Here is a 26,457-nt window from a genome sequence, read left to right as displayed (position 1 = left end):
GAAACTATTTACTTGTTTTTTTTCTGTCTCCTAAGCTAGAGTATAAATTTCATGAGATCAAGTGCTTTGACTGTCCTATACACTTAATGATCACAGCATTTTGATTTATATAATCACAGCATTTTAGAACAGTTTCTAGAACTTAATACACATTCAACAAATATTTATTGAAAGGGTAGATAAATGGAAGAACAAATGTCTCCAAAGCTCATGCTTCTTGTTCTGTTCCATCCTCCCTAGATGTTTTCTTTCTGCTACTTAGTGCACTGGAGGGGCATTGGCTTACCATATAATCCATCAAACTGTATATCTGGGACCCAGACTGGTTAACTTTTAAAAACCAAATATTTACTCACTAGGAAAAGAAACCCACAGATCATTTTCTCATTAGTTAAGTTACTTGATTATACTTAAGCTTACAGTTCATACATAGTACCTAAGATGTATGATTTGTAGTGAACATTTCTAATAAATTATTTAGAATTTCACCTTTTCTTATTGCATTCCTCTTGGCTGAATTTTGTAGGAGAATATTGAGATTCACATAAAATGGACATTGTTCCTGGCTAGTTTCTGTGTGTGTGTGTGTGTGTGTGTGTGTGTGTGTGCGCGCGCGTGCGCGCGCGCATGTTTCAAGCAACAGACATGTTAAAGTGCCCAGTATAGCTAATAAATTAGTGAATTCTTATTATCTCCATGTACAAAATAACATTCCTGGGAGGGTAAATTCTTGCATTCTTTCCTCAAACTACATCTTTCTTTTGTTGTTTCAGATTGGCTTTTTCAGAAGTGTAATTTTTCTTTGTCTCCCTGGAACCTGAGATGACTGACTTTGTCACTAGCATATTGACCTCTTCTTTTCTCACTGCCCATGTATCTAGGAATAGCTTGCCAGTTAACTCATAAGTTAGAGAAGGTAGCCTGTGAAGGAATTTTAAGTACATTTCTCGGTGTTCTGTGAAGTTACATGATCTTAGCTGAGTTAATTAACTTTGCTAAAATTGTATAAAGGGCTTCATATGATTCTAAACTACAGAAGAAGCAAAACAATTTGAAAGCAACCTGCCCTTTACCTTGATCCCTACCTTCTCTGAAAACAGTGGTGTAATGCCAGTGAACAGAATAATGGTTGACGAGCAAAATTCCTAGGCATTCTAAATATCACTGGTTGGTTTAATAAAATTAATTAGCCTGCCACAGAGAAAATTTACTAGCGTGCTGGTTAATTTCACAATGTAAAGTCAGAGAAGGGAGGTGGGGTTGAGGGAACAAACCTTATTGGTTTTGAATAATTATTTAAAGATGTGGAGCTGCCTATTTCAAACACTTTGATTGCCAAATCCATTAAAGCTTTAAAATCTCAATGTTTGTATCCTGGTATATAGGAAGGAATCTCTCTAGATGAAATTATAAGCATATTAGTTAACAGCTAAGTGACTTATTAAAGATACAGCACAAGAAGTAGAATCCTAATAAAACCATGGGAATAAGAATTTGCCTTAAAACTGACTCATGGGAGGTTTCCATAATCTTAATTTGCCATTGATGCAATTATTGCTTTTTCTTGTCTTTTTAATCCAAACAAGATGTTTTCAGTGGCCATGGAAAGGTGCCTGAAATCACATGCCTGAATTCATTTAATTTGCCAACATTGTCTTTTTTCTCTCTTTCTTCCTGGTAATGGGCAAGAGTCAGTTCTGGTGCATTAGATACTAAATCTCTTCAATTACCAGCCGGGAAGAAAGATTTAAAATTGTGCTTCAAACCTACAAACTGATTTAGTTTTAAAGCACATATACTTCTCCTGTGGAGCCCAAATTAAACTGCAGAAAGGATACAGAGCTCAAGGAATTAAACCAGGCAGGGCCAAGGCTCAGGCCAGCAATAGCAACCATTTTGTTTTTTTTCATTGAGGCCCTTCTGATGCAAAAGGAAACAGAGCAGAACGTGCTGAAAGAAACAACTTGTGTAAGAAAGTGCAATATTATATTGCTTGGAACCTAAATGTGGAATAAATGTCTTTGCGACGGGGAGTCTAATCAAACCTTTTATTCTTTCTTCTCTTTCTTTTTGGGTGCTCGGCAGCCATTTTCAACGTGGATGACTCTGTGGTTGATCTGGAGACTCTGGCGGCTTTATATGAAAACGTGAGTATCAAAGATATACAGAGCCAGAGTTTCCAGATTCCCTTATCTTTACTAACCAAAAATTTGGTTATATGCAACTCCTTCCATTCATGTTCTTTGGCAGTAAGGATCTTGACATAGCATGGAAGAGATTAAGGCACAGAAATGCAAGCTCAGATAAGAGCAGACGTGAGAAAAGCACGAGGTTCCTGTCCCCCACTGTGGTATCTGGCTAGGAGATCTCTCTGCACAGCTGTAAGGGAGGGTGATTGCAGGCAGAGACCACTTCTATGCCACAGAGCCCGGCCCTGTGACTTGCAATCAGAGTTAATGAAAATAAGCTGCTGGATTAATGTCGGGGTACACCAGTGTCTGTATCTGAGGAATGGGAATGCTAATACCAACTTGGATGATTACTTTTGGTCCAAAATGATCTGATGGTGTGGAATGTGGGAAGTAGTATGGGATGGTGGGTTTGCGTTTTAGATTTACAGTCAGACCGTCTTAGGTTTACCACTGACTGCTAAGTGACTTTGGGCCTGTTAAACTCCTTAAGCCTGTCTGGTCATCAGTATGAAAGGAACTATAATGGGCTCTACCTGATTTTTTAAGAGCATTAAAGGATAATTTAATATATGTAGCAGTAGTAATTCTGTAAATAAACAGCACTGTACACATATATGGTCATTGAATTTGGGTTATATCTGGAAATAAACAGCACAGTTGGCAGGCTCTCTTGAGGAGATGACACAGGAGAGTCAGAATTCCTATAACTGTTAACTGTTCTGGTTCTCTGACTCTGTTTGGATTTGGAAACACATTGAACCAGATTCTCTTTACTGAAGTAATGGAATTTCCTAGGAAGCTGCCTGAAACTCTATAGTATCAATGGTCACTGAGCTCAAAAAATGATTCATTTCAGTACTATGTCCCCCAGGACCTTAAGTCTCATAGAATATTTCCATAGTGCAATAATCCAGCCTAATGGATTGCCAGTTCTCTACACATTTTTACATCCTTTGCATACATCAGGAGCTGGCAGTGCATTTGTTGAGTACCTGGAGGGCAGCGTGGTATTGTGGGAGAAAGAGCGATTCCGAGTCACGCCCTTTACCAGGTACTTTGTGTAAGCTTTGGTGGAACCATCTGTAAAATGAGGATACAATACTTGAGGTTGAAGGACATTGTGAAAGGCTAAGTGCCTTCTAGATGCTTTTGTTGTTACCATGGGCTCAGGATTGTATACGTGGTCAGTACTTGTTAGCTTACAATAGAGGTAAACTGTGTACAACTGAAATAGTTGGATAAATTGATAAAATAAGCAGTACAGACTGCATAAGACAGCGGGTAGGGGGTAGCTGTTGAGGGCCAGGAGGTAAATGCTAAGGACAAACTTGACCCATGCCTGCTTACAGGCAGAGAGGGGATTCAAAGGTAGCAATCCAATGTCGTGGCTTCTGCATCCAGCTAATATCGCTCATTATGACCATTTGTATTAGGCAGTAATTCTTAAACATTAGCATGCATCAGAATTATTTGGGGAGCTTGCTGGGCCCCGTCTCTGGAGTTTCTTGAGTTTGGATAGGGCCAATAATTTGCATTTCTAGCTAGTGGCAGGTTGTACTGATGCAGCTGGTCCAGAGATCATACTTTGAGACACATTGCTTTAAACAGATTCTCATTGTTTATTTTTTGTGTTGTGTGTGTGTGTGTGTGTGTGTGTGTGTGTGTGTGTGTGTGTGTGTGTGTGTGTGTTTGTGTGTGTTTATTTTTAAACACAGAGAGCCCAAGAGGAAGAATTGGTTAAAATAAGAAAGTATTATGAGACATCCAAAGAAGAAGAATTGAAGCTGCTGGATAAGCCTGAGCAGTAAGGATGCTTAAACACTTTTCTATTGGGCCAAACAGTATCCATCATCCTGCCTCCCAGCTCTGAATAATCACCTCTAAATTGTGCAGTGGGCTGAGTCTCATCTCCATCATTCCCATGACCTATTGCATGCATCAGAATGACCTGACTGCCGGGAAAAGCAGCTGGAAGATTTGTGCTGCTGGGTAGAATATGTCTCAACCCCTTTCCCCACTCCTCGTGACTCCCCTTGTACTAGCAACTTGTTAATTCCTCCTAGACTAAACATTCTGGCCAAAAGGGTAACTGAGGAAGGAAGAAGTCATTGTTCTGTTTAAGGTTCTGCTGATGCAGTTGATAAGATGATGTCAGAGTCACGGCACTGAAACTGATTTTCCTAAATGTTGTATCCAGTAAGTGTAGCCTGCATGTGCCAGCCTTTCCCCAGATTTCTCCACTTTCTCTGCCCAGTTTAGATGTGACTTTTTCATCCTCTTTTGGTGTGCATTGTTCTTCTCTCCTTTCACGCTCTAGAGTTGTTTGCTCTGTAGTTTAGGATGTTGTGCCACAGAACTCGAATGCATAACCGAGTGACTCATCCTTGGCTGGGCTCTTGGGGTCTGCAAGCCACAGATAAGCTTCGGGGCTCTGCAGGCCGTGGGCCTCACCCAGCTTCTCATGGCCCACAATGCTGTGAGAATGTGGAAAGGGTCCAGAGTAGACAGAGGACTCCTTTGCCTGCTGCTATCATGGGTACTTTATGTCCAATTCAGGACACGCTTCATCATCAGGACATTCCTGGAGATGAGGCAAGCGTAGGAAACAGAGAAAACTGAGTGGTCAAGCTTAGGGTAACAAGTTAGCCCTAGAGACATTTGAGGTTCTGTGGCTTACACTGAAACCTGCATGCCTTGCCCTTGGGTACTCTAGGATGTCCCACTGCCCTTGGATGCCTGGGCATTTGGGTCCAGAAAAACATCTCTAAATGGCTGGGCAGGGGATGTATAGGTTTACTCAGTTATTGACAAACCTCCATGATAATTTGGGGAATCTTAGATGAATTGTTCTCATAAAGAACATAGGTAAGGACCTCCCCATCCCACCCCAACTTAGTTCATGAAGCCTAGTAATATCGTGAATCAGTGCAAATGGGGTTCTACTGCCCTCTGTTCCATCAACTTGAGCCATCCTCCTTACCAATTCTCACTCCTATCCACTCCCAAGTCATGTTTCCTGATACAATAAATTAAGGTGCTAAACCACTAAGGTGCTAAACACTGACACTTAACTGACTAAGAATGGAATATTTAGACACTGACAAGGCTATGGGGCATATTTGAAGACTGTCTTAACTTGGGCTGCTATAACAAAATACCCTAAACTGGGTGACTTATAAACAACAGGGATTTATTTCTCACAGTTCTGGAGTCAGGATGTCTAAGAGCAGCATGCCGGGCAGTCAAGTTCTGGTGAATGCTCTCTCCCAGGTTGCAGAAGGACAACTTCTCTTTGTATCCGCATGTGGCAGAAAGCAAAGAGAGGAAGCAAGCTCGCTCTCATGTCTCTTCTCCTAAGAGCACTAATCCCAATCACGAGGGCCCCACCCTCGTGACCTAATTACCTCTCAAAGGCTCTACCTCCTGATACCATCATACCAGGGGATAAGATTTCAACATATGAATTTTTTTTTTTTTGAGGGGTGGATACAAACGGTTTCTTAACAGGAACAATAGAGCATATCAAGAATTGGGTAGTGCCAGCTATGCCACATCAAACAATGACAGTCTATAAGCCTAGAGTTGGCAAACTTTTCCTGTAGAGGACCAGATGTAAGTATTTTTAGGCTTTGTGGGCCATATGGTCTGCTGGAATTACTCAAGTCTGCTGTCATAGTGCAAAAGCAACCACAGGCAATACAAATGGGCATGACTATGTACCAATAAAATTTTATTTATGGATACTGAAATTTGAATTTTATATCATTTTTACTTGCCACGAAATGTTATCCTCCTATTGATTCTTTTTTCAACCATTTAAAAATGTAAAAACCATCCTTAGTTGGTGGGCTATCCAAAAACAAGTGATGGGCTGAATTTGGCCTGTGGGCTATAATTTGCAACCTGTGCTCTAAGCTATGGGAATTGTTAATCCAGTGAAATGAACAGTGAGTTTCTGCTACTGAAACTGTTCCCCTTGTCTTTTTGTCTTAATGCCATTCTAGTATTATTTTGCAAGATTAATTGCCAGGACACAGAATAATGGTGGCAGGTAATTAACACATAATTCATTCCTGCTTTCCCTACTGATGATCTGGATAGAAGAGCATTTTTAAAGTTCGTGAATAGTCATCGTAATGGCTTCCTGAACACGCCAGGCTATTACTGACAGCGAAGAGGCCTGTCGTGTTGTCCTGGTGGATCACCGTGTTTGGGCTCAGCTGCTAGAGAGCGAGATGTAGAGAGGTGGGGATTTCAGGCCCGAGTGAATTTCACCTTTACTTTCAACCTCCTGCACAGTGCAGCATTTGTTTGACTTATACCAGAGTCTGATTTTCTGGCAACTTATTTGTCATTAGCTGCAAGCTAGTTGACTATAAGCACGGTTTACATACTGGAAAATATGAATCATTTATAGTTTTGGCATTACAATTTCCTAAGAACCTTGTGGTGCCCAGTCCTATAAATCATAGCATGGAGAGGCTGGCCTCATCACTCACCTCATCAGCTTTCTTGTAGCCCAGTGCCAGGTTTAGAAAACCATTTCCCCTAAAGGTGTCATCTGCCTGGGACCAGGCTGTCTGAGAGCCACTCCCTTCAGAAATGGCCCTCAACTCTTTACACTCTGTCTTGGGATAGTGGTGAGGTGAGGTGAGGCTCCATTGGGTTTGATTATGCCTGATGCAAGCCTAATGAGGACACCAAGCCTAGTGATGGCACCATATATAGCCTACTGTGATGCCCTCCCAGGGTCCACAGCTGCCTTGGGGCTCTCACAAAGAAGACACACTGACTTCTGAAATAAGGCACTGTGAGTGTACTCCTCTATGGAAGAATATAGGTTACAACATGAAATAGTGCTGTGTACACAGCTTCTATGTGTATACACATCTGAGATAATACTATTCGTGGGTTTAGGGGATGATAAACCAGATGTTAGTCCCTTGAAAGCAGTGGGCTACATTGTATCATTCCACCTGTCAGCTGAGTCGATGCTGTGAATGAGTCACCCACACAATGTGAGGTATGAAATTTCTCTCCTCTATACAGGCTGAAGTTGCAGCCCTTCCTAGAAAAATAAGCCTGCTTTGGGGAATGAAGGGAAAGATTTATAGTGTGTGGCTTCTTTAGGGGTTATTAAGTCCTCTGTATTACTTGCCCTAGGGTATAAAGTTAGACTAAGTCAAAGGAAATCAATCTATAAATATTTGTAAGTACCAAGGGCCAATGTCCAAGACCAGGAGTTCTTATTCTTGCCCTTATGGGTAGCGAATGAAACAACATTGGGGGATAAAGTATTTATCTCACAAAGAAGACACAGTCTTTTGTCTCACAGTCTTTGAGGTTACTTATGCTTCTGACACTTTCTCAGATAAATGGGAAAGGAGCTATGGTGCTCTTTCAGAAGGCTTTGTGTGGCTACTTTGGATAGAAAGTGACATAAAATCATATTTTTCCCCCAATTTTCCTTCTTCATTATATCGTATCTTCACATTCCACCAGATGTCCAAGCCCCAAACCTACAAGTCGTCCTGGATGCTACTCACAATCCCTTGAGATTGGCTAGTTACTCCAGTTCTTGCTGCCTTAGTAGATTTCTCGTCTATCTGTCCTCTCCTTTCACACTGCGAGCCCTCTTACCTTTCCTCTTAGAATGTTGCAGCTGCAGTCCTGTAGGTCTCCCAGCCTCAAATCTGCTATCCCCTCCAATCAGTTGGCCAAACCATTGCCATGGTGATTTTTTGGGCTGAAAGGATCCCTTCTCTGTTTAAAAGCGCTTCTTTTCAGAGTTTTAAAGCTCTTTTTTTTTTGAACACTAAGCCCCAGTTTAGCATCTGACTCCCACTTACTTCCCCCACAAATATCATTTAACCCATCTAGACTCTGCCGGGTAGCTTCTCGCATGTGTCCTGCACAAGCACTGGAGAGCTCCAGGAAACCTTGGCTGACATTCCTCCAGGGCTCTGACTTCGATGCCCTGTGTGTGGCTTCCGTAGCTCCTATTACAGCCCCCATCGCTGATAGCACTCTCACACTCCATTGTTGATTTATTTCTCAGGTTATCAAGAGGGAACTGTTATTTAAATTTTGTTTTCAGGTCTTTGCATGGTGCCTGACACACTCTAATTGCTTCATACGTGTCTAGAAGACATCGGTCTTGGTGACTGATGCTCTGGTATTAATTTTCAGTAATATATTTCCCACAGTTCTTCCAAAAGTAGTATCAAATTCTTGAACTTCCCTCCCCACTACCCAACTCTGGAAACATGTATCAGATCCTTCTTCCTGCACAGGACATTGGCTCTTTAAGATTCTCTGTCGGCCTTCCTAATGTAAGCCCTGATCCCAGACAGGCTTTAATCCCAGTGAGCCTTGCAGTGCTATTTTACTCTCTCCTGGGTAAAATAAGTTGATGAGCCTATGGGACTCTTTCCTCATATTGGTCCTAAACTTCCTGTTTTGAGACTAGTTATAAGTAATTTTGCACCTAGCATTTCCTCCTTTTCATCCACGTCTTTGTTGGTGAGTTCAAAGGTAGATCTGTATGTTTTCTCACAAAGTCTTCATAAATGCTTTAGTCAGTGTTCATTTAAACTAGGAAGTGTGCATTACTCTGGGGGTCTGGGTCCCACTTAAGGAATAATGTCTCATGGTCACATTTGGAAGAGGAGAAATGTAGGGGGCTCCCCAGCAGCATTTGAATAAAATAAAACTCTCCAAGACTCACCACAGGACCAAATGCCCCCAGCCCCACAAGCTTTTTACTGCTCATATTTCTGAATACTGGTGATACCTCTGAATCCAGTTGTGAATGAATCGATGGTTTAATACTAATTTTATGAAAAAACTATTTACATTAAAGTGTAATTTTTTCACCTTTTTTATTCTTAATTCAGAATTCTTTGTGTTTCCATTTTATATCTCATTACATGGTTTACATTATAATCATTTACAGAACTTTAAAACAAAGGCATGTTTTCTTTATAGGCATTCTTTGCTTCATCTCAGTGTCATTAAAAAAAAAAAAAAGGCTATGACCTGGTTGTAGGATAAATAAGAAAAACAGCTGATAATTAGAATCTTATTAAAGCCCAGATCTCCCTAAAATAAAGTAGCAGAGGCACAGAGTATAATCTAAGGCAATTTCTTTGGATATGGAAAAAAGGAGGTTCCAGATTTGCTTCTTTGTAAAAGCATTCTTGGGAGAGATTGCAAAATGTCAAAGTAATGATTTTACGAGTTGACCACGACTTTCAGAAATATCAGGTAATAATCATTTCAACCCCAAGATGAATTTAATAGCTGTTAGTGGATTCTCTCCTTTTCTGAATTCATGCATGTCTAACTCTTTCCACTCATTTTAGTTTATACCCCTTCCTCTGAGGATTGGCCTGGAGAATATGTAACTCTTCCAACTTAATTTTGCAAAGGGCACCAGTACCCAAGTGCTCAGACAGTGAGCTTCTGTGTGTAGGTTAGGTACTTACCTTTAGCTTTTGAGATCTGTCTCGCTGTAGTTTTTAAGAGGCTTTAGACTGTGTCCACTTAATGAGTGCCTGCTTTGTTCTAAGCACTGAGCTCTGAGCTCTGTCTATATAGGTACATCGATGTGGAAAAGTAAACAAATATCTATAGAATAGGGAATAGGGACATTATTAACTATCATCTAATTCATTAAGTGAAAAAAAAATAGTAATCTCACTTCAGTAAGAGACTTTTACCACTTGTCTACAGACATTTGCCTCAAGTCTTCACTTTGCTCAGCCTATGTAAGTATATCCTTAGAAAACGCTGCACAATAAATGGAGTTTATTGTGTGTGGGGTTTTTTTTTTTCGTACATTAAAGATTAACACTTTTCATTTGGGTTTAGTCTCCTATTTGGGTAGCAGGAGATAGACAACTTGTTATGGTTTGATAGAATTTCATTAACTTTCTGTTCCTAAAGTAATTTATACACCATACAGTTATTTACCATTATGGAAACCATTAAAAAAGAAGCTTTGTCATCCACGGTAGAACACATACCCTTGGAGTTGCTTAAGTCAGCTTATATGATAACCTTTTATAATTGTTAAATTGACATCGTCAAATAAAGAATGTGCTCATGGTGGGTATTTTTCAGCTGTTTTTTATTTTCCTTGTGATTGTATATGAAGCGAGAGGATTGTTTTTGAATTTTTACAGATTTTTACATGAGTTAGCCCAGATCCCTAATTTTGCTGAGCGTGCCCAGTGCATCATCTTCAGATCTGTCTTTTCTGAGGGTATCACCTCCTTGCATAGAAAGGTAGAGATCATCACACGAGCTTCTAAGGTATGTCGCTATCTAATTTAAAAAAATAACTTTGTCCTTATTCAGGGTAAAGGAGGAAATGGGGAGTGGGAGAAATCAACTAGAGTCCCTTTGCCAAAACCTTTTGGACTTAAGATTGTATATTTTTCTAAATATCGCAGTGTCGATCATCCTGCCTAAATGTGAGGGAGTGTGTACATGCAGATGAGTGGCAGGAGTTGGGGAAGGGAAGGGAGAAGAGAGAGAAAAGAAGGAGGGAAAAAATAACATTTTCACAGATTTCTTTCAAATATTCCAAATACCTTCCAATGTCCATACTAGCCACTTAAAACCAACCTAAATAGTATAGTTTGTTTTCCACTTGACTGTCCACATTGCAAAAGAGATTTTGCTTTACACCCATGAATTTGATTGTCTGAAATGTGTCTAGATAGTGAAATAAAAAGATTCTAGAGATTTGATCTAGGAAATAAATGATTATGATAATGAGTAATGGCCAAATAAATTTTTGTTGGCTTCACCACACTGGTATCCATTATAAAATTAAATTCTAGCACTTGGCTTTTTCTCACAATGACCCATGTCCTTAAGAACGTGATAATCCTCTCCACAAATACTATAGTATTTAAGTGCTTATCTGAGGGCACGATTTTTCTCTTACCTATGTATAACACATACTTTCTAATAACATCCTAAAAATCAGGAGAAGTTGGCCTAGAGCTGCATTTGGCTTTCTTTCCCCTGATATAAAGGAAGATAAAGTCAACGAAGACTACAGAGAAAAAAAAACAGTATCAATTTGAAAATTTGCACTTGGAGTAAAAAAAGGAAAAAAAAAAAGAGAAAAGAAGAACAAATGAAATGGGGAGCTGTGAAGAAAACCTTGAGCAGATTGAAACTGTAAAAGTTAACAAACATGTCAGTAAACACTTATTAAACACAGCCTCTGGCCTCAAAATACATTATTTTAGTTCACCTCCAAGGATTATACCCAGGAATAAGGAAGAATAGACTTGCTATTATATCTACCCTATACTTAACTATACTATTTGCATAGATATATAGTCCAAAAATAGATCCTCAAATGATATTAAACCCCTTTCTACTTAGAAGTCATCAAATGTGAAGCATAACAATGACAGCTCTCTTTTTTTAATTTACGAATACTTTAAAATAAGTAAAACTTAAAATGGGCTCAAATGGAAATATAAATACTAATATTCAATCCTCAATATTAAAATGTACACAGTCTGTAATTCATTGAAAGGATAGAAAATAATGGCTCTTAATGTATCGTTTTAAGACACTTACGGTTGAATAAAGTGTATTTTCCATTTCACCAACTGTTAACCTTATTGGTAACAAGCCACCAAACAGCCTATTGGGTACTTAATAAATATTTCTTGTTAAATGAACACAGGTACATTTGGAATTCAGTTCCATAATCATTGGTGTTTGCCATCACAGGGCTTGCTGCACATGAAGAGTGTGAAGGATATTTTAGCTCTCATTCTGGCTTTTGGAAATTATATGAATGGAGGAAATAGGACTCGGGGACAAGCAGATGGATATAGCTTAGAAATTCTGCCCAAACTCAAGGACGTCAAAAGTCGGGTATTTATTTTTTTTATAATAAATGTGTATGATCTGCCATTTATTTCTCTTCTATACCTTTAGTTTAAAAAAAGAAAAAGTATTTCTGCTCGTTCCATTCACCTCTGTTCTTCCCCTAACAATTTATTTTTCTTTGCTTTCTTTTGACTTTTCAATAAAGATACACTTTTTATGTTTGATCTTATTTTGATGACAAAATTCCCAGTATTTGTTTGCTCCAGAATACGCAGTTAGGTGTTGAACTGCAAAGAGGGAATAAAGCAGAGAGCATACGGTATTAGCCATGGTCAAATCACTGATTGAGCTGAGCATTTGAATTATTCTTTTGCGCACACAATTGGGCTGGGCGTCTACTGTCAAACTTTCTGAGCCTGATTATCATTTGGCTCCACACCCCTGCAGAGCTTCCTCTTTAGAAACAAGCGGCCCATACCTAGGTGTCCCGTGGCGGGTAGGGGGAGTGGAGAGAGGGGAAACACACAGGCAAATTAGAATTAGACCCATGTGAACAAGACTCAAAGGCTGCCTTGTGGGAGGGCCTGCTCGCTCCTGGCCTCCCAGGGTCATAAAGTGGCATGGCATTCCTTTTAAGCCGTCCTGATTGTTTTTCACGCCATTAAGAACACACATCTTTTGAAAGGAGGGAAGGGAGGGATGGTTTTTCTGTTCTAGTCCCTGGTTCCCTTTAGCCTTCTCCTGCCCCCTCTTGTCTTGGCTTTATGCCAGAAAATGTTGAGACAGTGTTTGTTTGTTTGTTTTAGCCATTACCTCAGAGGTCTTAGGGATTATCTGTTTGTTTGTTTTTTTCCCCAGAAAGAATAATGTAGTGTCATTTCTTGGTATAGATGCCACAGAAAATGGATAGGACAAGAAGAGAGGAAAGTCTTGCCTGTCTCAAATATTCAGGTCGCAGATGTCAGCTCTCGACCATATAATACGGCAGAGACGCATGTGAATGATTTTCATTTAAGCTTCTCTTTTAAACCTAGGATAATGGGATTAATCTGGTGGACTATGTCGTGAAATATTACCTGCGTTACTATGATCAGGTAAGAAATGGCATTGTGTGGAAAACTACACCAACACATTGTTGGCATTCAGAAATTGGATGATGGATGGATGGATGGGTGGATTTCAAGTCCAACATAGAATCTGAGAGCTATTCGGCCTCCTTGGTTTACAGACGGAAACACTGAAGCCAAGACAGTTTAGGTAACTCTTGTAAAGAGAAGTATTATTCAGTGGCACAAATCTACTGACTCTCAATTCACTGTATAACCCAGCTTCAGAGAGACCCTCACTTATCTCAGTGCCTTCTGACAACATTTTGAGAGGTTCTATGAAATCTATATCCATTCAGTAATTGGTTATATTTGAAACTAGATTCTGGGATGCAGACCAAAATTTAGGAAATTAATATTAAGTAATATCCAGTACTTTATCAGAAATGTTCATCTGTGAACAAGTTGAAGATGTGGAATTTGAAATCCCTTCTCTCTGCTTAAATTACATTTGCAATTAGAAATAAAAATTTCCATGAGAATCTACCTGACCACAATTTTCTGTTTTATTCCTTCTCCTTAAATTAAGAACAAGGAGTCCTGACTTTGAGAAGAAAGACGTACTGTTGTAAGTTCTTGAGAAATGTAGCAATCAATATGAATGGAAAAAAGTCTCAGGAAAATGTTGTCAGGACTCCTGCTTAACTGTCCATGTAAGCGAAGTTTTCCCTGGGTACCGAGGGAGGAAAAGTAAAGATTCCAGGGCCTTATTTTCAAAAGGCCTACAGTTTTATCCACAAGACAAGATAAGCACTGCCGATGTCTATAGTCATCCTTCTTACCTTTCTGGTGGGTTTATTTAACTGTTCTGAGTATATCTACAGCCAGGTTTATCATTCCTCCTTCCCCACCCTGAACTTCTCCCCTGTTTCTCTTAAAAATATTGTAATTTTTGGTCATTTAGGCATGAAGCTTGTGCTCCTCTTTGGTTCCTCGCTGCCCTTCAACTAAACTGTTTCTCATATTCTTCCTTGTTTTTTCCCTCCAACTGACCCCAGCTCATTCAGACCTTAAGATAACTAACTCATCCAGGGGATTCCAGTGGCTTCCCAGCTGTCCTCCGCACCTCTAGCCCATCCCGCATCCTGTGGCCTGATTACCTTTTATAGTTCTGATCATTTCACATCCCTTCTTTACTCAAAAGTGAAATGGCTCCCCATTTTCAAGTGAATTAAGACTATCCAATTTAATTCCAGTCTTTTACAACCATATTTGTATTACTTTCCCTCTACACATATTCTGTGATTCAATTCAAGACAGTGTTTTCCAAACACCCCGTGCTTTCTTATTGATGTGTTTTTACATCTGATGTTCTCCTTCATTGGAACTATTCTTGTCACTAGCCTTTTAAAAACTTCTCTTTTTTTCTTATAAATACTCTCTTAAAATAATAAATTGAAAGGCCTTTTGGGAAAAAGCTCCCAGTAAATAAATAAATATGTATATACACACATGCAACATAATAGGTAATGAGCTCTTCAGAATCAATAGGAAAAGGTCAACTTGTCCCATCTCATAAAAAAAAAGTGGCAAAAGAGGCTGCAGATAATTACAGAAAACAAATAGAAGATATAAATTGTCAGCTAGACATATAGAATTAGCAGTACACATTGACGAAACCTTTCTCAGGCCTATAACGTGTGGTCGACTGAGTTATTCTCTGTTTAAGATCTCTAGGTCAGATGAGACCCATATCTAGTCTGCCCTGTACTCACCAAACTATATGTCCTATAAAGAGCCCTTGGAAAAAAAAATGCTCATAAAGATTTTCATGTGCTCGTCAAGCTATTTGCTCATGGAGCTATGCCAACTTACAGGGGACACCTTTTTCTAATTCATTCAGATGTGCTGTATGGGCTAGCAAGGCTTTGGCCTTTCCATATCAGAATCTTTCTAGGGAATTTTTATCCTAAGGAAAAAACTAGGACATGTATCATTTTTTTTTTATTTAAAGTAATTTGTAATAGCAAAATATTGCAAAAATTTTGGTAGTGTCCATAGGTAAAAACTAGAGTCAAATAAATTATGCTAGTCATAAAATGGAATAATACTCTGCCATGGAAAATGTATAGGAGAACATTTAATGGCATTGGAAAATACTCTTGCTCTGCTTTCAAATTACAAACATGTTTAAAATAATATACAGTATAATCTCAAATATGTAAATATAAATGCACACAAGTTCATAAAAAGACCTGGAAAGATATATATTAAAATGTTTGATTATTTCTGGGTGGTAGGATTGTAAGAGAGTCTTTCTGTTACTAAACATTATGAACATGTGTCGCTTTTGTAAAAGGAAAAAAAGATAAAAAAAAAATATATATATATATAGTGCAATCTTACATGGCTCTTCTTCCATGAAGATTTTGCTCACTTCTTCATCTGTCACTCCTTTGAAGCCCAGGAACACTTTGTGTGAACAGTGCCTTGTTTATAGGTATCAATGAGCAATTATGTACCATCCTGGCATTGTTCCCTGAGCTCCAGAACTCATTGTTATCTCCTTTTTAGTGTCTATCATGTTGGTGCCTGATAAATACTTGCTGAGTTGTGTATACTTAAAAATCAACAGTAATGTAGTAAGTTTCATCTATGAAGAAGTAGGTACGAGGAAGTGAAAGCTGTTTTCTGGTAGACCATTGGTAGTCTTGTTGAGCTTCACGCAATATGTATATACCCAAATTTTTGGCAGCAGGTATGATGCGGCAGAATCACCTTGAAGAATCTTGAGAGGCAACATTTCTAATCCAAGGTTGACACAATTTACCCTGTAGTGTTTGCCTCAACCAAGTCAGATGCATTGTCTAGGAAGGCTGAAATTTGCCTATGATATAGGGCTCTCCTTGAAGAAAGCTGACCCCATGGAATTGAGGAAAATCACAGAGGAAAATCTTACCATGAGAATAGTTTCAAACTTGGAATGGCCCAGTTTGGGAAAAATAAGAGGTCAACATTTGTGTGGTGTTCTCCCAGTTTTCACTGTACAAAATGCATTTCACTCAACAAGAGTGTAGAATTATGTGATTTATTAAACTATCCCCTCCCCCTAGGAGCATAAGTGATGATTTTTGTGGTTAGTGGTGATGAACAATTACCTGAAGAAAGGTGAATCCTGCTCCAGGCTGCTCTCCACTCAAGCCAGGTTTGGGGTCCAAGTCTAGGTCTGTGAAGTTTAAAGAAACTCATCTAGAGCCATGTCTTTTGAACTCATATTGAGCAACTTTCGCAAGAGCTACTACCAGGCTGAGTCACTCAGCAGCATTTTCTCTTTTTCTAGATTAAAAAACAAAAACAAACAAACAACAACAAAAAAAAACAAAGCCAGGACTGAGTCTCATAAAAAGTTTTGGAAAGAGATGTTATTCCTGAGTTCTTCCAGTGGAGATTACCATGAAGTTTTGTGGCAGGCGTCTTAGATGTTGTTCCATCTCGGCACTCAGACTAGGGTACCGCTTCCATTGTTTTTAAAGTAGTAAAATAAGTATAGGAAGATGAAAAAATAGTACACTGATCACGTAAAATGTTATTCTGATCAAATGAGGAAAGCCACCTTTTCTCAGCATCCCAAGACTCAGTGAAGTTAAAGGTCTTAAAGACAGGTGAGGGTCTCAGGGATCCCTGAAACCACAAGAAAAGTGATTTGATGATGATAAGTTAGATGTCTCCTTCTAAAGGTACAAGCTTCCCAGAACAGTGTTTTATAGCCTCTCTGTAATGTTGCAAAGTTTATTGATATGCCAGAGGTTATATTCTATACCGAGAACAAGACACAGTTTCTGCCTTCAAAGTGTTTATAGTCTAGTGAGGAAGACATACAACCTAACTTGGCAATTTGTAAATTAACGTTGATAAGTGCTGTGATAACAGTAAGTATGAGGGATTCTTGGAAACACCCAAGAGTTGGTTGCTGAGACTTAGGGGAAATCTTTGAGGAAATGATACCTGTTTTGAGACTTGAAGGATAAGTAGGAACAAGGAGGTGTAAGGACGTTCTGGGGAAGGCTTGGAAAGGGACAGGTTTATATATATATTAAAAAATAATAATAACCTAGAGGCAAGACACTGTGGCCAATCCTAATATTTTATGAAAATTTGGGGGAAGGAGTTAGAGATGGGGGAAGGTAGAAATAAGGCTGGAGATGTAGACAGAGACCAGATCATAAAGTGCCATGTAAAGCAGTTTTAGAGTTTGGAAGTGGTCCTAATGGCAGTAGGAAGGATGGAACGTGAAGGGAAGCTGACACAGTAGCTTATTTGGAGAGACCTGAAGACTATCTGAGATAAGCAAGATACAAAGCTTATGTTATAACAGCTCAAGGAGAAAAGCAAGCTAGACTGGAAAAGAAATATGAGACTCATCTTATCTTTCAATGTGCCTGAAGGTTTTGTCCTTCAAGATGTTTCTAAGTTCAGATACTCTATTAGATATAGTTGTGGAGCTTGTCAAAACTATTCCCAATCGTGCCCTCAGTAAATATCTGCTAACAGCAGGCAAACAACATTTGAAAAATTTTTACAGTTATGTGAAGAATTCGGCCATTTTGCGCGATATAAGCGCGCTGCCACATACACAAAGCACAAGCATCCATATTAATAATAATAATAATAAGGTCATCAATACTACTTACCAATAACAATAACAATAACAATAAATTGAATAATATCACAGAGAAAGGCTTCAAGCCGCAGAAGAAGGTAGAGAAAGGCATAAGGGAGGGTGATTATTTCTTCCATTGCAGTGCTGCCTTATCCAGCACCTTCCAATTCATACCCATTGACATACCCCAAAGATGAGTTATCTAATTGCTACCATGTGAAACTCAAACAAGGACTATCAATTTAAATACTTTCATGTGTTCCTCCTATGCCTTTTTCCATGGAAGTAGACTGTCCAAGATCAAGACATACCTGACAATTTTCCCTTTAATTCATGAGGCAAAATAGAACCTAGCCCATGCCATAGCCTATCTAAATGCCAGTAAGACCAAAATGATATTGTGAAAGACATGAAAGCACTTCAAAGTAACCAAATTTAGGAATAGCAGAGGAGCATTGCTATGGTTCTTATTCATACATCCATTAAAAGGTGCTTTGGAATTTCAACTGAAAGTGACAATGGGGAAGTATAATGTACTTTTGTTTACCATATCTTCTAGGAAGCAGGAACAGAAAAGAGCGTTTTCCCCCTGCCTGAACCACAAGATTTCTTTCTGGCTTCCCAAGTCAAGTTTGAAGACCTTGTAAAAGACTTGAGAAAACTGAAGAGGCAACTAGAAGGTAACAGGAACTGTTCTGTTATTATGATAATAGCTAAGATTTTTTTTTTTTTTTAATGATTTAGGAGGGTGATTTATATGTGGTTCGTGGAATGGAACTGGTGCAGAGTTCAGTCGTGGTACCCAACAGCCCTCAGGAAACTTTGCGTCTTGTGCACTTTTTGGAGGCACTGTATTTACATGTCCCTCTCTTTGGCTGGTGTTAATTCATGCTTGTTATACCTACATCCTGTTATATCTACATTTTCCAACATATAATTTTAATAATAATAATAACAGCAACTTTTACTGAATGCTTACTGTTGTCTCGTATGATTTTTATAATAACCCTATACTAACTCCATTTGAAAGATGAGAAAAATGAGGCTTAGAGAGGTTACGTTCACACAGCCAGTGAGAGGCAGATTTACTGAGTTCTAATCAGGTCTGTCTGCATTTTCTAAACTAGTTTGCTATGCTGCCTTCTCTGCCTGTGTCTCTGTGTCTCTGTCTCTCTCATACACACACACGTACAAATATACATACGTGCATCTCTTTACGTTTGGTTTATGTATATAAGTGATAATGGTGGCAAGACCCATAGTAAACATTCTCTTTTAGTTTAATGTACATTTTCTAATTATTCAAAACAAAGTGCTGAGTTTCGAAAGGTGAAAATATGTATCTCTTGGGCAGGAATTTTCCTTTGGCATTTCCAGAGTCTTGCGTTCTCACTGTGGAGACATCTCCTTGTCCAAGAATATAAATGCTTGCATTGGAGTTTGTATAACTCCAACTGCAGAGCCATACAGAGGATTTAGGGAGCATGTTAATGTGGAAATGGAGCCCAGAGTGCCAAAAGGAGAGCTTGAGGAAATGAAGAGCTTGAACCAGGAATATTTTTACACTAAGACATAAAATAAACATTTAAAAAATGTTTATTGTGAAAGAGTGCTGAGAAACCTAAATCTTAGACAGAGAACAGCTTGAAAATGGAAGTAAAGTGGGAAAGATCTGTTCCTCGTGGCAGGAAAAGCCATTTATTTATACTTGGGGCATAAAACTTGCTTAAATAAGGATAGTGGTTACAAGTGAATATTTTTACCTTGTAAATTATTTTTAAAGGCACATGTGGATTTTCTTTTCCCTCCTGTTGATGTGGTTGAGAGCGTGAATTCAACCAAGTGAATGCTTTGTCCAGGAACGTGATATGTGAACTTGTGGTTATTCTTTTCCCTTTCCTAAAAAAGAATGACAGTTTTATCCTGGTCTAAGATGAGGAGCTTGATCCTTATTGTAATAAAGCAGAGTAAGCCATCATGTGGCAGCTTTTTCTGTCCCTCTCCAGTGGCAGAATTAGGGCCCAGGCCAGTCCTCCTGATGGCTGCAAGGTGAGCGGTGGCGGTGAAGACCCATGTTTGTTCACTCCCTGGTCGTCCCTGAATACCCATCTCCTCATCTCCTGGCCCTTGTAAACTGTTGGCCTGGCCTCTCCTGTAGTCTTTTGAGCAGAAAGATCTATGATCTATGATCCTGATCTATGTTTGATCTTTCCCCTTCTCCTGCCTTCCTTCCAGGGGCTGCCTCTTTCAAGCATCCTGGCTCAGCCACCTCCCTTTGGCGTTTCTGTGTGTTTGAGCGTAAATAACAAGAGGATGAGAAGATTGAATTAAGGGGACAGTGGACAGGCAGGGTTTCCCCCAAAGCTTTATCACCTATTTTCTCTAAGGAGATCCTAGGTGTCATTCCAGATCTCGCGGTACTCAACTGACACTTTCCTTCGTCAATTTTAAGGGAATACACCTCTTCTGAAGCTGAAGGAGCTGCCCTATAAAGGAAAACTGAATATCCCCTCAGTTATTTTTCTTCTTTGATTTGGACTTCACCAAAAGTCGTGAAGTCCCATAAAGGCAAATGAGGAAACTGGGACTCCCCCCGACACACATTGAATATTTAAACAAAAATGCCCTGCTAATCTTTAGGGATGCCAGTGTTTTTAACACATGAAAGGTACCTAGTAAATATTTAAAGAAAATACAGACCATTGGTTCTCTAATGAATTTCTTTTTCTTCTAAATACCATCTGGCAAGATGGCCAGAGTCGTGGCGGTCCGTTTCATCTCACGTTCCCATTCAGGTTTCACCTCCTTTTCCATAAGGCCTTGGTGTGAGCCTAGATTGAATGTTTAATTGAAGAGGACATAATTTTCACACATACAGCAAAGATTTGATGAGGCTTTGAGGTTTATTGTAGTCATTAAAATGTCGTGGCTGCTGGCAAAACCCCAGAAAATGTCTAAAGCTAAACCAGATGTGATTAGCAAATTTCAAGAAGTCTCAGGCCCCAGTTCTCCCAGCAAGTACAGCCCTTTGGTAGAAAATTGTTTTGAGTAACATGAGCCACACCTTAACCATAGGATATGAATTAAAGTGTGGTTGTCAGTTGTACAAATGTCACTGATAGAAGTAGAGGTTGTCAATTAGCATCTTTCACAGAGACAAAAACTTTGAATAGCACTTTTACATAAGTAAACACAGCAAGGAATGGATGATAATAGTAGCAGCTATGATTTATTGTGTGATTATTATCTATCAGGTGCTTTACATATATCATTTATTTTAATCCTTACAATGACCCTGTGAAGTAAATCAGTGGTCCCCAACCTTTTTAGCACCAAGGACCAATGCTCCTATGAGAATCAAATGCCTAATGATCTGAGATGGAGCTGAGGTGGTGATGCTAGCGCTGGGGAGTGGGTGCAAATACAGATGAAGCTTCGCTTGCTTGCCCGCCAATCACCTCCTAATTGCTCCCTTCCTCCCCTGGCCCTCCACCTGTGCAGCCTGGTTCCTAACAGGCCACAGACCAGTACCAGTCCACAACCTGGGGACTGGGGATCCCTGAAGTAGATATTATTACTGATCTCTCACTAGAGGAGGAAACTGAAGTTTATGGTGCTCACATAACTTGCCGAGTCACTTCACAGGTGATGACCTAGCCACTAGATGTGACACTAAGCCATGTATTCATGATATATCCTGCCTGTGGCTCGAAAGTCTCCATATTGTATCAGAGATCAAAATGGAAAGTATGTTAAAGATATAAAGCCTCATGAAGATACAAATTACAGAAAGAGAGTCACTGAACATGTGTGTATGAGTGCAAGTGGGTTGTACACACACATTAGTAGAACCACTTATGTAGACCCTCAGATCAGATAGCGACAGGAAAGAACTTACTTTGGGCTGGAGATAGAGACGGGGAAGATGTATAAGAGAGATGGATTATAAAAGTGAAAAGGCACAGTATTGCATAAGATTAGGACCTCAGGCTTTGGAATCAGATAAGTATTTTTTACTGGTTTGGTGAAAGCAAGATTTTATCAAGTACCATAACCATAAAAAGTATTCATTTTCTCACCTATAAAATGGGACAATTATAGTACCTACTCCATAGGAGGTAGTGAATGCACAGTTCCTTAGGAAGGAAAGCTACAGTACAGCTGATTAGGGGAATGTACTTTTTTTCGGAAAATGCACAACTTGTAGAATCAGGCTCATATTGTTGCAGAATCAACTGGCTGTGTTTGCAGAGAATCTAATTCCGAGAGGACTTGAGCTCACTTCTCTACATTTTGAAGATAGAACCAAGTTCCTGTTGCCTGGGAACATGTTCCATATTTTGTTTATTGTTCTGCATCCTTTAATGAGACAATAATTTTAATTTCTCTGATACTGTGATGTTATGAGTAACAGTTGGGGAAACCCAAGCAAACTGTAGAAATAACTGCTCTCTTTCTTATTCTTCGACCTTCTTTGCTGACCAGAATTCTGAAGGTATTCTTACCATTGCATGTGTGGTAGGCAGAATAATGGCTCCCAAAGATGCCCAAATCCTAATCCCTGGAATCAGTGACTATGTTACCTTACATGGCAAAAAGGGACTTTGCTGACATTGAGATGAAGAGATTATCCTAGACTATCCAAGTGGGCCTAATCTAATCACATAAATCAAATGAATCTTTAAAAACCAACAACTTTCCTTGTCTGTAGTCAGCGGGAGATAGTACAGTAGAATGATCAGAGAGATGTATTGTTGCTAGCTTTGGAGGTGGAGGAAGTGGGCAATGAACCAAGGAATGCAGGAAGCCTCTAAAACTGGAAAAGGCAAGGAATAGATACTCCCTGGAACCTCCAGAAGGAAAGGCAGCCCTGTCAGCACTTTGATTTTAGCCCACTGAGACCCGTGTCATATGGGAACTCTGAGTAATATGTTCGTGTTGCTTTAAGCCACTTTTGTGTTAATTTGTTATAGTAGCAATCGGAGACAAACACATCATGCAATGTATCCTTTCTGATTGTGCCAGTTAATACATCACACACACACACACACACACACACACACCACTGAGACCATAGATATAGGATTTCTCACGTCCTGGCACTCACCAGTATTACATGCAGTGTGAATTAGTGCTCTCCAAGAGTCTATAGTTCAATAAACCTGGAATTGCTCTATCCTAAAATCATATCCTAGGGATTCACAGTGCACACATAGTTATTAAAGATTCTGGGAAGTCCTGCAATAAAAAACAAAGCAAAATGGTTTAATCCTGTTTAAAGCAGCATTTCTCAACTTAAAACATTGTTTTTTCCTTCACTGACTACTTAGTAATATGTGGCAAAACATGCATTCTGTGAGATGTAGTTTAAGAACGGATATTGATATTATTATCAGATTTTTAACATAAAGACACAATTATTGGTTAATCATCATGACTGGATGACCTTAATGGGAGGAGCTGCAATGAACAATTACAGCCTTGCCCTTTAATATCTCTCTTAATACTCCCTGGCTACACTGTCCTTACCGAGTTTGTTATCCATGCAAACAAACAGAGCTGGTCAAATCCTCTCTGGTGTCTTGATGCCTGAAAGCCAAAATGAATAACATTAGTGGTATTCAAAATTACTCTAGTGTCACCCCACCACCTCCCCCACCCAGTCCATATTTGTTTGACAGGATCTTGTGCTAGTATTTTATTATGAAAAATTCATTCTGGCTATGAGAGTAGGATGGTTAATTTTTTTGTTGCTGGAAAATGACACAGGAATTCTTCAGATAGGTGTTGAGAAGTCAATATATTCTGAAAAGTTTAAGAATAAAAATAAATTGCCCTTATTAGCTAAGGATAGTTACTTAGTATCCCTTATCAGTAAAGGTGGGTTGTTTAATCAACTAGCTATGACCTAGATCTCGCCCTCTTATTACATATTACATAAATTGAGAAAATGTAATTAGTAGTTAACCCTCAGTGTAAGATATTCAAACTTGATTGAGAATGTTGGCCAAGATGCAAGTTTGTGTGTGTTTTAAGATAATTCCAATGATGTCCTTTTCTCTAAATATTTAAGACTATATATTTGAACATGTCCTTTCTTATGTACCATTTAGAAATATTTGGGAATACACTTATACAGTTTTGGAAAGACAAGAGACTCTGTTGACTTTTTTGCTATCTGTTACCACTCTATAAATGTTTATCCAAAAAATGTTTATCCTAAAATGTTAACTCTTTTAAGCCTTCTCTAAATGAGATGCTGTGTGAAATGCATATTCCAGGCATTCAATAAATGTTAAAGTCTTCATTCTAAGTTTGAATAGTAGTAATATTTCTAAACTAACTTTACGTCGAAGTACATCCATCACATCTTCAGGCATTTTCGATCCTGATCCTTATTTTAATGGAGGGACCAGTTTAGGCCAAACATCCAGATGAATCTCTGTTTCGTAAAACACCAGTACCTGAATAGTCCACTCAGAATCTAAATTACAGGAGGATGTAAATTCATACATACTTGAAAGTAACAGTTCAAGAGAGAGAGGAGTTTTTGTTGTAGGTTTTTTTCTGTTTTTGGTAGATTTTCTGAATGGCGGCCAACTTGTCTTCCAGATGAAGATGACATTGAATTCATTCATTTAGCTCCACTCTCTTCTAAAGGCCCACCAGAAACAAAAACAAAAACAAAAAAATCACATGTTATTTAGAGGCGTACAGTCAATACCAAGATAATCAGCTAAAAGAGGAGGAATTAGGGTAGGAACCACACACCTACACATGTAAAAACATGAAATGAGAACATTTTTACATGGTAGTTGGCAGAGACTGTTGTAGTGGTAATAGTTTGACTGTTTGGATATGCATATGAAATTTTTACAATTAAAACTAGGATAAAAAACTCAAATCATTGTCAACTCTCAATTATAGATAGGTAGATTAGTGAGGTTAAGGATTAGTCTTAGTTTTTAAAAAGTTAATAATATATTATTTTTAATATTAATCACTGTGAGTCACCTATACTGCTTACACGTTGGAAAACCTTTCCTGTTTAGAATGACATAGTAAGCAATGGACTATTGTTTCTCTTGAAGGATGGAAACAGCCCTCTCTTTTGCATTTAGCTCTCTGAAGTGTCTGGGCAAATACACTGCTGAGATAATATTAGTGAGGTGCTGAAGGGGGAGTTGTGAGGGCTGGGGTTTGGGACTCTGAGCACTGATGGGATCAGTAGGGGATGCTGCCTGCACAAGAGTTGGTTTGCTCCATGGTGGAGAAAGGGCAGAAGGGCTAGTTTGCAAAACTTGCATTTCATCTTATTTTTTTCGTTTGGATTTGGGGTTAGTAGTGGTGCCCTGCCCTCCTTCTATTACTGCAGTTAATTAAGTAAGAGTTGACTGTGAGAAAGGAGGAGACATTCTCATAACTGGTGTTACTGATCTACTAATGGATATTCAAATTTGCATCATTGAAGGCAGAGGGAAGGATCCTGTCCCAGCTCCACTGTCCAGTTCTTTAGTGCAAGTTCGCCTTGCCCCCATCCTGTTTGACTCTTTCTTGCAGCCACGTTGGCTCCTCCTCGGCCAGAAATCTATTTTTCTGTCCAGCACTTGGATGAAAGTATGGCCTTTGGCAGATTAAGTCAGTCAGTACTGTTGAGCCCCAAACGGAATTTAAGAAAAGTGATTGCCTATTGATACTATCTCAAGAAGCAAAGGAAATGACTTAAAGAAAGTCCCTTTGAATGTGCAGTAGACACAGGGGCTTACCGAGTGATAGGGGTTGGGGCCTGTAGTAGAGCATTCTGCCCACAGTGCATGCAATATGGGGGTAACCTTAGGGTTGCCAGATTTATTAAATAAAATGCAGGAGGCCCAGTTAAATCTATATTTCAGATAAACAAGACTTTCTTGAGCATAAGTGTGTTTCAAATATTGCACAGGACGTACTTATACTAAAAAAAATTATTTCTTGTTTTTCTCAAATTCAGATTTAATTTGGTGCCCTGTCTTTTATCTGGCACTTCTGTAGAGAATTTAAAAGCAGTAATAAAACCTACTGAAGGTTGGTTCACTTTTTATTACCATCATGCACTATCATTTCTAAACAATCTCAATGATGAAATCCTCCTCCCTGCAGGAGCAGACAGTGGACACAGGCGCAGTAAGCATGTTCAGGGTTGCAGTAGGCGTCCATTTCCACCATCACAAATGACAACAGTTACCATTTAATGAGCACTTACTAAATACCAGCAAATTTGCTTGCATCATTTCTATTAGTTAAAAGTACTTCAAATGAGTACCACCTGCATTTTCAGAGTAAGGAAATTGGAGCAACTTTGTTTCTAGTGACAAAGCCAAGATTTGGAAGAGGTTTATCTGATTACAAAGCTTATATTCTTTCCACTGTATCATGCTCTAGTCTTTAACTATTTGTAGGTCCACCCTTTAAGCACTGACAATATGATCTAGAATGATAAATCTTGAAGGATAAGCCCCATTTAGTTCTCTGGTTCATCTTCTAAAGGGACAACAGATAATAATTGGATTTAATTTAGGCTTTTTCTTCTCTCCACCCATAACCACTCAGCTAATCTACCTGTTGTAGTCTCTATCTTCCTATGGCTTGCCTGTCAATCTCTTTTCATTTCTTTAACACACTCTCTTCCTCTCTTCCTCTCTCTTTCTGACAATTATGT

General features: G+C 39.0%; 1 protein-coding gene and 1 long non-coding RNA gene across 2 annotated transcripts in view; one reads left to right on the top strand and one right to left on the bottom strand.

Moving 5' to 3' along the window:
- Positions 1–26,457, top strand: part of FMN1 (formin 1) — a 370,346-nt gene that overhangs the window by 234,747 nt on the left and 109,142 nt on the right. The window contains 6 exon segments of the mRNA XM_039843982.1: positions 2,086–2,147; positions 3,908–3,996; positions 10,379–10,508; positions 11,955–12,101; positions 13,091–13,150; positions 18,322–18,442. Coding sequence (XP_039699916.1) covers positions 2,086–2,147; positions 3,908–3,996; positions 10,379–10,508; positions 11,955–12,101; positions 13,091–13,150; positions 18,322–18,442 — 609 coding nt within the window.
- Positions 18,749–26,457, bottom strand: part of LOC120587227 (uncharacterized) — a 71,875-nt gene continuing 64,166 nt past the window's right edge. The window contains exons 2-3 of the long non-coding RNA XR_005648896.1: positions 22,870–24,416; positions 18,749–20,593 (exon numbers count right to left, since the gene is read on the bottom strand). This is a non-coding gene — a long non-coding RNA (uncharacterized LOC120587227). The remainder of the gene's footprint in view (positions 20,594–22,869; positions 24,417–26,457) is intronic.

Source organism: Pteropus medius, unplaced genomic scaffold, assembly GCF_902729225.1.
Source record: "Pteropus medius unplaced genomic scaffold, Ma_sr-lr_union100, whole genome shotgun sequence".
In the NCBI taxonomy this organism is placed as follows: Eukaryota; Metazoa; Chordata; class Mammalia; order Chiroptera; family Pteropodidae; genus Pteropus; species Pteropus medius.
Note: the sequence above shows the minus strand (reverse complement) of the source record. Positions and strands in the feature narration are given on the sequence as shown.